Here is a 14,846-nt window from a genome sequence, read left to right as displayed (position 1 = left end):
GACACGCATGGGACATTTATTTGCATATTGCATCCTTAGTAAAAAAAACAGCCTATAGAATTTGCTCACTGGTAAAAGCTCGACGTTATTTCAGCTTGTGCACGTTAATTTTTCTTTATAATGCTTTCATTTATAGTCACATAAGTTACTGTACGACATCTTGGGGGAACACTTGCACGTCTGACCTTGCGTCATTGCAGCATATTCAAAACCAAGCAGCCCGAATAATCACCTTTAGCAGAAGACACACCCATGTAACCCATCTTTTGCGATCTCTGAACCTTCTCTCACTCAGTGAGCTCGCTTTGTACAACTTAAGAACTACCACTCCTAACTTGGTCAGCCACTCTCACCTTTAAGTAAACGGACAAACAAATCTTACCAACAACAACACACGATGTTCAATGCGAGATAATTTGTTGCTTCCTGTGGTCCATACGAACTAACGAAAACAGTCGCTTGAATTCAATCAGATTGTGTAACAACCTGCCCCTCCTCCTGAAATGTCGAAAGCCATTATCATCTTTTTAAAGACCACTTAACTGTTGCACTTTCGCCCAATAAATACAAGCAAAATATATAAACCGTGAAGCCGTATGTCTCCAGTTGACCACCGTTTCTTTGTGTGTCGCGATTTATTTTCTTGATCCATCCGAGGTCAAGCATGTAGCTTGATTGATCCCCGTTATGCGTTTATTGTGCAATATAAATTTACAATATTGTGCTTTTATCTTATCCAGAAACTTCTCGAACGCGTTAATCCTCTGACGTGTGTTTAAAAACTCAAAAGGCACGTGCGCATTCGCGTTAGTACAGAGGCCCAGGACCCAGCTCATGCAGTCTCCGCCGCATGAAGATAATACGCTGCGTGTTCAGAGAACAAGGGTACGGTATGTTCCCCCGGGCACCTTTTTATTTTTTTCTTTCTTAGTAGGTCACTTGCCCCTCAGCGAAGGAATTCAAATCCCGGCACTTCTCGTACGCGTTAATCCTCTGACGTGTGTTTAAAAGCCACCTCAGAAGGCACGTGGGCATTAGCGTTCGCCCAGAGGCCCATAACCCAGCTCAAGCAGTCTCCGCCGCGTGAAGATAATACGCTGCGTGTTTTGATATGATACGTGCCTCGGGCAACTTTTGATTTTCCGCCTCGCGTGTTGGAAGACCGTGGTTCAAATCCCGGTGCCGGACAACCCCCCCCCCCCCCCCCCACAAAAAACCCTTGCAATTCTGGAATTGCAGTTGGGGCTTGGGGTGCGGCCTGACCCCGGCGACTATTGCCGGTAACGCACTCCCTCACCAGAGAAGGATTGGCCACCCTGGTGAAGAACCGGCCACAACCTCCCATGAATACGCCAATTAACCCACGGCCCTCAGTCTCCAGTGTTTGCGAAGCAACTGACCACGACGGCGGTCAGACCTGTGAGGCAGCAGGGGGTCCTAAGAATACCTGGACCCGGAAAAGCCGCCATTGGAGTCTGAACCTAGCAACGTTTAACACGAGAAGCTTATCAAGTGAAGTGAGTCTAGAGGTGTTCGAGGAATTCAAGGGCATCAAATGGGATGTCATAGGGCTTAGTGAGGTTAGGAGAACAGCTGAAGCCTTTACGGTGCTGAAAAATCGACACGCTCTATGTTACCGTGGTCTAGAGGACAGAAGTGAACTGGGCGTAGGATTTCTAGTCAATAAAAGCATAGCTGGCAACATAGAAAAATACTATAGCATTAACAAAAGGGCAGCAAGTCTTGTAATTAGACTCAATAAGAGGTACAAGCTCAAGGTGGTACAGAGCTATGTTCCCACATCCAGCCATGACGACCAGGTAGCGGAACGCTTCTATGAAGATGTGGAATCGGCAATGGCTAAAGTAAAAAAACAGTATACCGTAGTTATGGGGGACTTCAATGCTAAAGTAGGCAAGCATCAGGCTGGAGACAAGGCTGTTGGGAACTATGGTCTGGTGTGTAGAAAAAGCAGGGGGGGAACTACTAGTTGAGTTTGCAAAACGGAATAACCTACGCATAATGAATACCTTCTTCTGTACACGGGAAAGCCGGATGTGGACGTGGAGGAGCCCGCATGGGGACTATAAAAATGAAATAGACTTCATATTATGCGATAACCCTGGCGTTGTGAAGGATGTGGTAGTGCTCGGAAGGGTAAGGTGTAGTGACCATCGAATGGTAAGATCTCGAATAAGGTTGATTTGAGGAGGGACCAAAACAAGCTAGTACGAAAGAAACCGATTAATGAGCTAACAGTAAGGCGTAAAGTAGAATTCAGGATCGCGCTGCAGAACCGATACTCAGCTCTTACCGAGAAAGCCGAGCTTACGACACAGGAAGCCAGCGACAACATTGCACGCATTACCACGGAGTGTGCAGTAGAAGTCGGGGGCACTATGGCTAAACAGGATACTGGTAAACTTTACCACGAGACGGAAGCTCTAACTAGGAAACGGCAAACCATGACAATCTCCACCCCAGCTGACAGAATAGAACTAACGGAGCTTTCAAAGTTAATAAATAAGTGTAAGACAGCTGACATACGCAAGTATAGTATGGTGAGGATCGAATATGCTGTAAAGAATGGAGGTAGCCTGAAAGCAGGAAAGTGGCGTCTTGGCGTGGGGAAAAATCACATGTATGCACTTAAAGACAAGCAAGGTAATGTCATCACAAATAGAGATAACATAGTCACAGTGGCCGAGGAGTTCTATAGGGTTCTGTACAGTAGCCAGGACATCCAGGATAATGCCGAACGAGAAATCAGTTCAGAGGAGATGGACATCCTGCCAGTAACGACCGAATAAGTAAGGAAGTCTTTGAAAGAAATGAAAGGGGGCAAAGCACCTGGTGAGGATCAGGTAACAGCAGACCTCTTGAAGGATGGAGGAGAAATTGTACTTGAAAAACTGGCAAACCTGTATACGCAATGCCTAATTACCGCAAGCGTACCGGAATCTTCCTAACCCATCCTAATCCATCACCCTAATCCATAAGAAAGGTGACATGAAGGACCTGAAAAATTACAGGGCGATCATCAGTCGTCTACAAGGTACTTACGAAGGTAATCGCTAACAGAATTTCTGCAACCTTCGATTTTAGTCAACCTAAAGAACAAACAGGGTTCCGTAAAGGTTATTCAACAATGGACCATATTCACACGATCAATCAGGTGATACAGAAGTGCGCTGAGTATTCTGAACCGCTAGCATTCGACTCGGTCGAAACCCTAGCAGTTATTCAGGCATTACGGAACCAGGCAGTAGATGACCATTATGTAAAAATACTAGAGAATATCTACAATGGGTCCAACGCTACCTTCATCCTCCATAAGGAGAGCAGTAAAATACCTATAAGGAAGGGCGTCAGACAAGGAGACACAATCTCTCCAATGTTATTTACAGCATGTTTACAAGACGTATTCAGAACGTTGGATTGGGAACATGTGGGAGTAAGGGTTAATGGAGAATACCTCGGTAACCTCAGATTTGCTGATGGCGTGGCCTTGCTAAGTGACTCGGGAGACGAATTGCACAGCATGCTTTCTGCTCTAGACGAACGGAGTAGAACCGTGGGCCTGAAAATTAATATGCAGAAAACTGAAGTAATGATCAATAACCTCGGGAGATCACAACAGTTTGGGATAGGGGGCGAAGTAGTGGAAGTGGTAAAAGAGTATATCTACTTAGGCCAAGTTGTTACCCCGGATCCCAACTATGAGGCAGAGATAATTAGAAGAATCAGAATGGGGGGGGGGGAGGAGTGCATACGGCACACATTCTCAGATAATGAATAGCAGCCTACCATTGTCCCTGAAGAAGAAAGTGTATAACAGCTGCATCTTACCGGTACTCACCTGCGGGGCAGAAACTTGGAGGCTCAATAAGAGGGTTCAACTGAAATTGAGAACGACTCAGAGTGCAATGGAGCGGAACATGATAGGTGTAACATTAAGGGACAGGAAGAGAGCGGAGTGGGTCAGGCAACAAACGCGTGTTAAGGACAAACTGGTGGAAATTAAGAAAAAGATATGGACGTGGGCAAGGCATGTAAAGCGCAGGCAAGGTAACTGTTGGTCATTAAGGGTAACAGAGTGGATCCCTAGAGAAGGCAAGCGTAGCAGGGGGCTGCAGAAAGTTAGATGGGCGGATGAGATCAAGAAGGTTGCAAAGACGAATTGGTCACAGTTGGCACAGGACCGAGGTAATTGCAGAATGATGGGAGATGCCTTTGCCCTGCAGTGGGCGTAGATGGGCTGGTGATGATGTACTTTTATGTATGCTTTGTTTCCTTTACGAAGGCATTACAAATCAGCCAAGGCTATTTTTGCGCAAGTAAACTCTTTCACTACATGCAGTATATGTCTAACCCCCCCCCCCCCCCCCAGCCAGTTTTTATATCGGTGTCATCGATTTACTCGGTGCCACTTCGGGGCTCCTCCTGCTCCTTCGCCTCCACTGATGGCCCTTTGGCAAGTTGCGGAGTCGGCAGCTAACGGCGGTATGCATGCGGTCATCAGATGATTGCGGAGAATGAGCAGAGGCACGGATGGGCATAAAAATGCACTAACGATTACTACACTCCCTAATATAAAATTTGTACGCAGCGCGAGCTGTAGTCTTCTCGGTCACGGCGCATTTCTGCTGCGTCTCCCGCAGCGTTCGTGTAATCAGCGAGCGTATGGCGGCGTGCGCTACTCTGCTGCTACCTCGCAATGTGCCACCGCCGCCGGCCAGTATGTTGCAAATCGTGTTTGAACCTCCCTCACAAATGTGACGTGGTTAGGATTAGCCCTGCACAATGAAGCAGAGAACATTTTTTTGCATATTGTGTCTGAACGTTCCACGTGAACGTCACGTTGTTTGCATTAGCGGAGAATAGAACAGAGTCTGGGGAAAGTGTCAGGTGGAGGGCGCTCCTTGATTGCGACACACGAAGCCTGTGTGAGGGAAAGGCAGGGAGAGAGATGTCGCCATAGCCGCACATGTCGTACTCCACTTCACCTTTCGCTAGACGCTCCTGTCCGTTGTCTTTCAATTGTCACTGCTGCGTTCGGTCACTAGGTTACGCGGACATAAACAGACGCCGCTCCCGCGAAGCCCATGTAACGGCTGCCGAAGGGCTGCCCCCTAAAATGACTTAAACCCGCAACTACCATTTCCACTCAAATTCACTTCGCCAAGTAGCTGCGAATCCCTCCCGGTAGAAGAGAAGCTTCCTCAGTTAGAACGCCGGCTTGATCCCATATTTCTTTTTCAGCTTGAAAGGCCTTCCGAGAGACATTTTCGCCGGTGTGTTTAACACCTAAGTATGCGCCATCCCCGCCGTCCGGTATATGCAACCATGGTTTCCGGGTAGAAAAAGGGGCACATGCACGCACAGCTAGGCTTCATGCCACTGCCGAATAAATGCCGGTTGTAGTGGTATTTAGATGTAGAAATTACATGGCTTAATGCAGTTAGTCGGGTGTCCTCCTAAATCGATCGAGTGGTTTGGGTATGGGTTGATGTGTTACACAGACATCTTAGACCCACAGTAAGATGCATTCGAGTAGGCTTTGTGCTGCTGAGCACGAGGACACGGGTTCGATTCCAGGCCGCGGCGACCGCTTTTCTGGTGGAGGCGAAAAGCAAAAACGCCCGTATGTACGAGATTTGGGCGCACGGGGAAGATGCCCAGGTAGTCAAAATTATTCCGGAACCCTCCACTACGGCGCGCCTGATCGCCTGCATCGCGTCGGCGCATTAAACAGTCATTCAATCAGAGATGCATACGAGGGCGAAGGAAAACGGACAGCCACATGTTTGTACGCGATAATAGAGCTCAAAGGTATCAGAGTTTTAAATAGTTATTGGGCGGATGCATGCCGTTCGTTTGGAGGAAGAACAGCAATATTCTAAGCACAAGCACGAATGGGTGCAAAAACAATAGAAACCTGCTGGCACCGCCATTACCTCCTCAGATTCAGCTCTTCGAGTAGCGGCGCATCCCTCCCTCCCGGATGAGCACAAAATTGCCTGCGTCACGTCTTCAGCCAATATCACGTCTTCAGAGGGCTTTCAGGGGATATTTTCGACGACGTTTGTCACTTCCAAGCACGCACACATGACCGGTTGCCAGTTTATGCGTGCGCAGGTTTGTAGTGGAGAATAGTGTGAGGGAGGAGGGGAGGCATAAAGCCGCAGCAATAAGTTTCATGCCCGCACTGATGGATGGAATGTCCGTTGTGCTGGTGCGAGTTTAAACGCGGAAGTTAAACGGCCCATGGGGACCTGTCCGGAGTCCTTAGTGGTAGAGCGGATTGGGTTTGTGTCTTCATGAATATGCATGAAGCTTCCGAGTTGACATCCACTTCGTATGAAGGGAAAAGCACGCACAGTTGTGTAACCCATGGATCGTTGCGAACTGCGCAGATTTATTTGGCATTATCTCAATGAAAAGTTCACGTTCAATCGTCTTACAAGTTCACAAGAGAAGTTCCCAAGCCCTAATATTATGATTATTATTCAATGTCGAGCAGACACGGATGGTGGTGTGGCCTCGGCACAAATCATCAAGTTGTGGTGATTGTTGCTGGCGTCCCATACAGCTCTTCACCGTCGCCGGCCAAGTGGTAAGCAGAGACCGAGAAGGAGCATTCCTTGAACTGCGTCGGCGGGCCTGTCAGAAGAAAAAAAATAGATCATTACAGTATGCTCTTATGATTGTCAGCGTCAGAACAAAAGAAATACGGCTAGCTAATGCTATTTCTTTGAGCAAAGACAACACCACGCGTTGAATGGGTAGCTGCATTTTCATTTTGCAACAACTCAACCAGTTCATCAGAAGCAAATTATGCTTGATAAAAAATGTTTAAGCTTTTTGAAATATGCTAGCGCACCGCTGTTCCTTTCATAATGCTTCATAAGGAGAACCTCCGCATGCTTACACGCTTACCTTTCGAAAGGGTTCATCCTAAATAGTGATAAGTACATTCGAATGAAAAAATACCCCGCCTACCTCACCTAGCCACTCCATTAGAGTTGAACACATCTCTTTCTTAATACACGTTCCTTTCATCTCTCTACTTATAAACCAAACATTCACCTAGCCGTGGCATCCCCCACTAGCCACTCGAAAAATTGCATCAATTTGATGAAGGCAATGTGGGTTTCAAACGGCTATTAGGTTCAAAATGCAACATACTTAATTTTACTGCTTTAAGATCGGACTGGCACGTAGACCTGGACATCCCAGCGTGTGGTATAACTGCGTGCGCGTTGTGATTTCGGGAAGTACATTTTGAGCCAAAAATACATGCTAAAACTGTCCGTTTTAGCACTGTTAATTATATACCCTTCATTGAGGCGTGCAGAAAATATTTGAAAGTTATATGACGTGGGTGCAATTATACCGGTTTAGCTAGACAAGGCACCGACAACGGGGTAAGAATGGTGTAGAAGGAATAATAAACAGATATTGCCGGGCCACCAGAAACAACATTTTGTTTGCGTTGTGGTCGCTAAACAATGTTTTAAATGTTCTTCTCTCTGGATGGGCGGGCGATGGATTAACATCAGTTTTGAAATATCACTTACCGAGAGTTAAAAATATTCTAAGCTCAGATCGCATTTACTAACACAGAAGCAGAAATTAATCTAGTTATTTTTATTTTGTGTGACCCAATCGCGTAGCTTCGTTGACGCAACTTCTCTCCTCCAGCACTAAAACCTCAAATTCTTTCAGCTCTTCCAGAAAAGAAAGAAAACACTGGATATTACGGGAAACTGTGATTGACTACATTAACTTTAAGGGGTTCACCTTTGTTTTATATTAATGTTCTTTCTAACAATAAGTGCGAGATGAAGTTATTTTAGCAGACCAATTTTGGGAGCTTAACTTCTTTTGGTTTTTCCCGGTGGTGTCCTATGCTACTAATGAACCGAGTGACGCTACTTATGAATGCTTACTATACGGCAGAAATAATTTTATACCGTACTGTTTACATGAGATATAAATCGGTAAGTATCATAGTGACATGGCTGAACTTTTAAAACGTTACTACAAAAATTATCTTCCCTATGTGTTTTTAGGGTGCCTTAGATATATAACATTTACCAAGAAGTTAATTGCTGTAGAATAGGTTGCCCTGCCTTTCTCGGGCCGTACATCATTATCATGAGTACAATTCCATACAACAAACATTGGGAGGAGTTATGGAAGGTTATCATTCTTTTTCTCAACATGGCGACATGACTTTTGGGAACAATGGCCTTCTTAGGTGAGCAACAATAAGCGTATCCTGCGTTTCACCATTTAATTCAACGAACCAATTATGAAGCCAGGAATGGGAGAGGAAGATTCTGAGAACATTGAAGGTGCCTAAGACTAAGATGATCGAAGAAGCCCGATTTTCGAAATCGTAAACGATAATCCCATGCATAGACGACGTCCACGCGGAGACGACGGCCGCCCGTTCCTTGGGAGCTCAGGCACCAGGATTTTCGAGATATACGCCGTAAGGCGAGACCATAGCGGTTCAGCCCAAAATGTGTTGGACTGCACGAAAACACAAGTCCTTCCTTGTCACCGTGGTTGAAGACCTCCAAATGGAAATGACGCCAAATCGCGAAGGGACAACAGTTCTTCGTAGTTTGAACCACGTCGCGACGTGCTGAGAAAGACTACAAAAGAAGCAGAATCCGCTGTAGACACCGGCAGTGTACAGGCTGATAGGACAGCTGCATATAATTTTCACTGCTTAGTTTCTATAGCAACTGCGAGGTGTCAAATAAACTTTTACCACCACAGAGACTCCGACAAAACCTAATTGGCAGTGTCATATATAAGTGCGCGCCCAACCTAAGAAACGCCTATAGAATATAACAAGCAATAATATATTGTAAAACTACAGAACTACAAACATAAATCCAAATTCAGGAGACGCAATACATATTACTTGTATTTTTTTCTTATTCTACCTAAGAACGGGTAAAAAAGATCTTGATATAGCACTCCCGTAGGTGAGCAAACGTCTGGATATGTAAAAAAACTGTATAACAACTATATTTGCGGACCCACGTGAAGCGTTTCGAATGTAAATTTTTTGTTTCTAGAACTATTTTGTGAATAACAACGGTCATTCTTTATATCTAAAAAATAAATAATGCTCATGGATACGTTTACACTAGAACCCTGTTCATACTTTCTTTATGGGAGCGGGTAAACAAAACGTAAATACCAGTAAAATGCAGCACTGAGAAAACCTGCGAAAATTAACGAAAATAGCGTAGCTTTGACTTCCAACGTATATTTGAACGTGTCCTCTGTGCTTAACTCCTCTGTTGTGAACTCCAGATGGTCAGGAGCCCTCGTCAGGCAATGCCTTTAGCTCCTGCACCGTCAGCAGGCATTGTAACAAGGTCTTCTGAAAAATAATCTTCTTCTTCTTCTTCTTCTTCTTCTTCTTCTTCTTATATTTCTGGAAGTTTGGCTTCCAAAGCTTCAAAAAACTCCAGAATGTATGATTGCCGCTTTTTACGCCCGCTGGAATACCGCACGCCTGTCAATGCAAGGTCCCTAGCGATGTCGACTTTCTTCCGCGCTGGCTGCTTGTCTACTGCGTTTGGTACGGCAAGCTTTTCCTGAAGGGAAAGCGCCTACCGTTTTGGCGACGTCATCAAGGCACGGGAAATTTCGCGGTTGAAAGTTCAACGGTGTTCTGAAAGCTTGAAGCGCACGATGACGGCGAGAGGACGTGCTATTCGTGTGGTGGTACTTTATGGCTAACCCGGATTTCCGGCAACCCGAAGTGAAACTTCCCTTGTAAATGCGGCGATGGGGGTGATAACATGGAGTAACATAGAGCCATCTAGTGGTGACGAATCGCACCCGCGTGCGGCTTCGGGCAGTGAGTTTCGCAGCCAAGCCTTGACAAGGCTCGTCAAGTGTTTAATGGCGGTCCGGGCATGTTGCCCGGGCGGCTCCTGAGTGTCAGATTGCGACGTATGATCCAAGAACGTACTGGGAGCCACGACGTAACAGTGAGGAGTTTAATACATGGGCCTCTATAAGAGCTGCGCAGGGACTAAACAAAAGCAACGTAGCAGCCGGGAAAACGCAGCACTGAGGAACGTAAGAGGGCGTTCTACTGTATTGTGCAGTTCAAGACAGATGATACCTCTCAGTTTTTAAAACGTTTGTGCGAAAGCACTGATCTGCATAGCTTGTTAGAGTTCGCCATTGATGTGCACATATATGAAATGGGAACTATTACGAATGGTCACCCTTTTGCAATATGTGACGCAGCAGTCACAGAACCGTCGAACAGAAACCAGTGGCACTGAATGCTGGAATGTCTGCGATGCGTTTACTGTCTTAGTCTAAAAAAATGACCAGGTTATTAACGGCGGAGCTGTTGTTACTGGCTGTACGTCCGTCATTGTAGCAAAATACACGAACAAAATTCCGAGCGCCCGTGAGCACGTGCCTCGCGGCGACCGTCAAGCATGCTGAGCATGGGCAGTGGCTTTGGAAAAAAAGCTGGCAAAATAGCGAGTGCTTGTTAGTGCGTGCCTCGCGCCAACCGCCGAGCCCCTGACTGGCGAAGCATCTTTAGAAAAAAGAAACTAAAAATCTCCAGCGTTGTCGTCAAATGCCGCGAATGTAAAAGAACTTCAAGCGCCAATGCTAAACGTTATAGACATCCATTACGGGAGGGATAACTGCAGCCGCCGCATTTTCTAAAAACCGTTATATGTCACTGGAGAGATGGCTGTAAGTGTGCCGCTCTTTCACGAGCCGCTTTGAAGACCCTGCCACCGGTGCCGCGAGTCGACAGCGAACAGTTGGTGGAAGTCTACGATGCCGCAGATGACCTTGCACCCACCACTTTCCACGAAGAAGACGATGACCTCTTCAATGCATATAACGACGGTTACTAGCACCGCAACTACACAAATAAACAATAATAGTGCAACTTAACTATGTATCCGATTATGCTCACCTGCCAGAGCTTCACCATTCTAGTCTCGCGCGTCAGTGCAAAGTTCACTGAATTTTTTGCCTTCCCCACAAAAAAACGAAGACGAAATTCCGGCAATCTGAGCTCGATTAAGTTGGTTGCACAAAAAAATGTACTATGGTGATTGGTGAATCTCTTTTATGCTTAGTAATAATTACGCGATATTTTTAAACAAAAACAATGTAGCCCCGTGATTACCATGTATAGGGTTTGCGCACATACGGAGCCGCGTGTAAGCCGCCTTATGCGAATAAAATGGAAGGCGATTTGTTTCTCCTACACGCGTTCAAATTTGAGAATAGCTTAAGCACGCAATAGGCGTATAACGTATTGGCAAGTTTAGCTGAACCAAGAAACATAACCTTTTATTTCCGCGTACTTCACACCCCGTAGACACGGACGTTGCCTACGTTCTCGCCGGCAAAGCATTGCCAATATCCACCCCGGGTCGTCCTGTCGTTGTTTCCGATCGTAGGCCTTGCATTTTTACGAGGGCGTTATCAAACCGTAGTCGATTCTATACTCGGCTCATCCGAAATTACGATTAGAACGATTCATTGCAACTTTGAGAAGGCCTAGTGAATACCCGCACCGTACACTTCTGCCGCCGACTTCTGATTGCGGCGTACCTGGCGTAGCGATATTCGTCGACGGCTTTTTCACTTCGCTTAAGTACTACTTCACAGGCACACTGTTCTTTAAGGCTGCTGGCTTCGAATGACATCTGTGGCTTCTCTCGCACCGCTGCTTGCGTTGGCTCATATACTCTCATCTTTAGGGAGATTCGCAGCTCCCATGCGAGCGACGATATGAGCTTGCTTTTGTTGCTGGCTGTACCACCCTACTTTCAGGGGAGCTTTTCCTCTACGTCGCGATCGCAAACTCAAGCACATAAAGCCTTTTGTTTGTGCATTTGCATTTGTTGTGACACGTTTACTTTCACTATACGGTTTTACTCTTCATCTTTAGGGGAACTTCCTTCTCCCGAGTGCCAGGAAATCTTTGATTTTAAAGCGAAGCTTTCTACCTCTACAAGCCAACCGTTCATTGGTGGCGTGCGGGACAAGAAACACCCAACGCGGCTGAGGAGGCGGAAAGCGCTTTTCACTCACGGAGCACAGCGTAGATGGCGCCGAAATAGGGCGCTATTACCTAGCGTTCCCCGTGCTCACCCCGGCGGGGGCGTCGGCGCTACCTTTCCGTCGGCTTTGTCGTCTCCTTAAGCGACGGTGTTGGGCCTGTTTTGGCGCAGCTTAGCGTCCATTGCGCGCTTACTTCTCACGGCTAAACTTGTTCTACAGCAGCTTCATGGCAACCCGGACCCGACGGAGGAAGTGGTCGTACGGCAAAGATACGTTAAGGAATGGTTTGCAGGGCAGGAAACGAAGATGTACAACTACATTCAGACATCCGGCAGCTAAACAAACACTGCCTTTTGGGCAACGCTTGCCACGAATGCGACTGCATTTTCAAAATTACTAAATACCAATTCGGTTGTGTTCTAACAAGTACTACAAAAGGCTGGAGCAACTGGATCTTATAAACAGCGACTATAAAAGTTCCGTCAGCTTTGCGCCATTCTCAAGCTTACGAATCTATTAATTTAGTACTGCATAAATGGGAATCACTAGGCTTAAATGCCGGATTATTTCGGGGTTTGCACTTGCGTCGCGAGGTGGTGTAGCCCCGAGCTAGCATATCAGGATGGCTAGGTTCCGCTGTCTCACCCTTACAAACACGCCCCTCGCCGTTTTCTTTCTTCCAACACACCGCCGGGCTACCACGGTGGTGTCCGCCGCTCGATCCCGTCCGTGGCCGACGCTGCTGCGTTCAGGACGGCACCGCCGCGAATACCAGGCACCGGCTGGCAGAATCTCTGGTTTTACTCTTTCTAGAGCCATGTGTATGAATTCAAGTCACGTCGCATGTGGAATGTTTGTCGGAGTCGTTCGCCGATTCGCTTTTCAAGCCCCTTCACAGTGTTGATTGGGGCCAATTTTTTTTTTCCATAGACAGCATCCCGCTAAAAAGCCCGCGCTGCCCGGGCACCCTTGGATCCTCGCGGACAGTTGAGGGCGGAGCTCACTGCGGTAGCTCGTGCGCTCCCTTTGGCGTGTATGACTTCTGGAACGGCCGCATCCGCCTAGGAACGGAGGAGCCATCGGCGACCTAATGTTTTGCATGGTTAAGAACGCTTTATTGCGTCCTAATGAACAGGCAGCGGAGTTCCATTCTACAACATAGCTTTGGCGCTGACACCGAAAAAAGTGAATAAGTGTCCTCAGCGTGTTGAGGCGTCGTCATCGCCAGTACATCGAAAACCTCAGACTGCTATGACATAAAAATGCACTTTAGAATATAAAAGTTGGCTGTATAATATTTGTTGTTCAGGTAGTGAAAAAGTGTTATTTCATTATTTTTTTCTTTTTACGCTGCTTTTCGTCGCTGAGATTACGCTCTCTGGCCAGTACAATTACGCTGGTCTGATAGAGGTAAAAATAACCTATTTATTCAAAAAGCGTGTCCTTCTGCACCTGATTAGGTAATAAACGTAAGGAAAGTTGCATAGCAGAGCACCTTAGTAAGTTTTATCGCGTGATGAATATTTTTCTTTGATCCAATATTTTATTCAGTGAAGTACTACTTGTAGAAATTTCCTCTTGTACATTCTGGGAGTGGCAGGTGACAATTTGTTATTAGGTGTGCCATAACAGATCACAGTTAATCGGTATTTCAAACAAAACTGTTCGCGGTGCGCCCACTGGAAGATGCTATTGGCTCGGAACTTGTACTAAACTGGAACTCTAACAAACCGGCTAGTCAGCCTTCACTACAAGACCGGGAAGTATCTCAAAGAAGAGAAACCACACGTGTTTTGTGAGTGGTGTTGACTGGTTGGGCGATTTTGTGCAAAACCAGAAGTACAGATTACAGTTACCCTTACCTTTACCCCTAGCGTTGCTAAGTGTGTCTTTGTAGGACTTTTTGCTTCCAGAGTAAAATATTTTACTAGATGAGCGTGTTAACCTAGTTGACAAACGCAAGTTTGATTGCATGACTTACATCTTCGGCCAATTAACCGGGATGCATGAATAAATATTTTAGAGTTTTTGCCTTGGGTGCCTAAAACAGGGCCTTATGTTTGTGGCTCACAGCCAGTTCTATATAACAATGTAAATTGGGTTCATCTACCCTCATGATTGAAAACAGTAAGTGTGCCGTTTTTCGCAAAAACAAAGTGAAAGTTAGGCAACGACACGCAGCAGTGTCATCAACACTGTTTGCTTTCTAGTTGTGTAGTTTGCGTTGATTTTTGCCAAACATCTCTCGTAACTGCGCGTGCATTTATTTATACCTACCACTGGCGCTTTTCAACAACTTAGAACATTAATGCGACATGTCTATAACATTTGTGAAATTTGCACAGACTCACAGCTTCCACATTTATCTCCGATATCCACCTCTACTTTGCGCAAAAGTATAGAGGGCGACCATAAATGATGACAAATAGCAAAGGGATACCAGGTGTTTGTTGAAGCTCTAGTCAGGTGTCTTTCACCGTCTAAGGGTGCTGGTTGGGATCTTAATTCCGCTTCCTTGACACCACGGCGTACCTAAGGTCTGAATAACCCTTATAATTGTACGGTACGTGTCATGCTCTAGCCACAATTGGAGAAACAAAATGGAAATATTTACCAAGTGGCAAAATTGTTGTGCTCCATTCTTTCACAAGGCAGGCAGCATGTTTATACTTGAGCTGGAATCCAGGCTTTGCAACTTTGCCACCCACTTACACTCGCGAGTAAAGATTCACAAATAGCAAAACATAGAAGTTGCCTAT

At 46.1% G+C, this 14,846-nt stretch overlaps 1 protein-coding gene across 1 annotated transcript in view; it reads right to left on the bottom strand.

Moving 5' to 3' along the window:
* Positions 1-6,398: 6,398 nt before the first annotated feature.
* The window catches only part of LOC144140060 (uncharacterized), a 79,392-nt gene continuing 70,944 nt past the window's right edge, over positions 6,399-14,846 (bottom strand). The window contains exon 12 of the mRNA XM_077672262.1: positions 6,399-6,663. Coding sequence (XP_077528388.1) covers positions 6,557-6,663 — 107 coding nt within the window. The 3' untranslated portion in view covers positions 6,399-6,556. The remainder of the gene's footprint in view (positions 6,664-14,846) is intronic.

This window comes from Haemaphysalis longicornis, unplaced genomic scaffold (assembly GCF_048455015.1).
Source record: "Haemaphysalis longicornis isolate Haplotype H1 unplaced genomic scaffold, Haemaphysalis longicornis Haplotype H1 scaffold_5, whole genome shotgun sequence".
Taxonomy (NCBI): Eukaryota; Metazoa; Arthropoda; class Arachnida; order Ixodida; family Ixodidae; genus Haemaphysalis; species Haemaphysalis longicornis.
The sequence above is the reverse complement of the archived record's forward strand: the minus strand, read 5'-3'. Positions and strand labels throughout refer to the sequence as shown.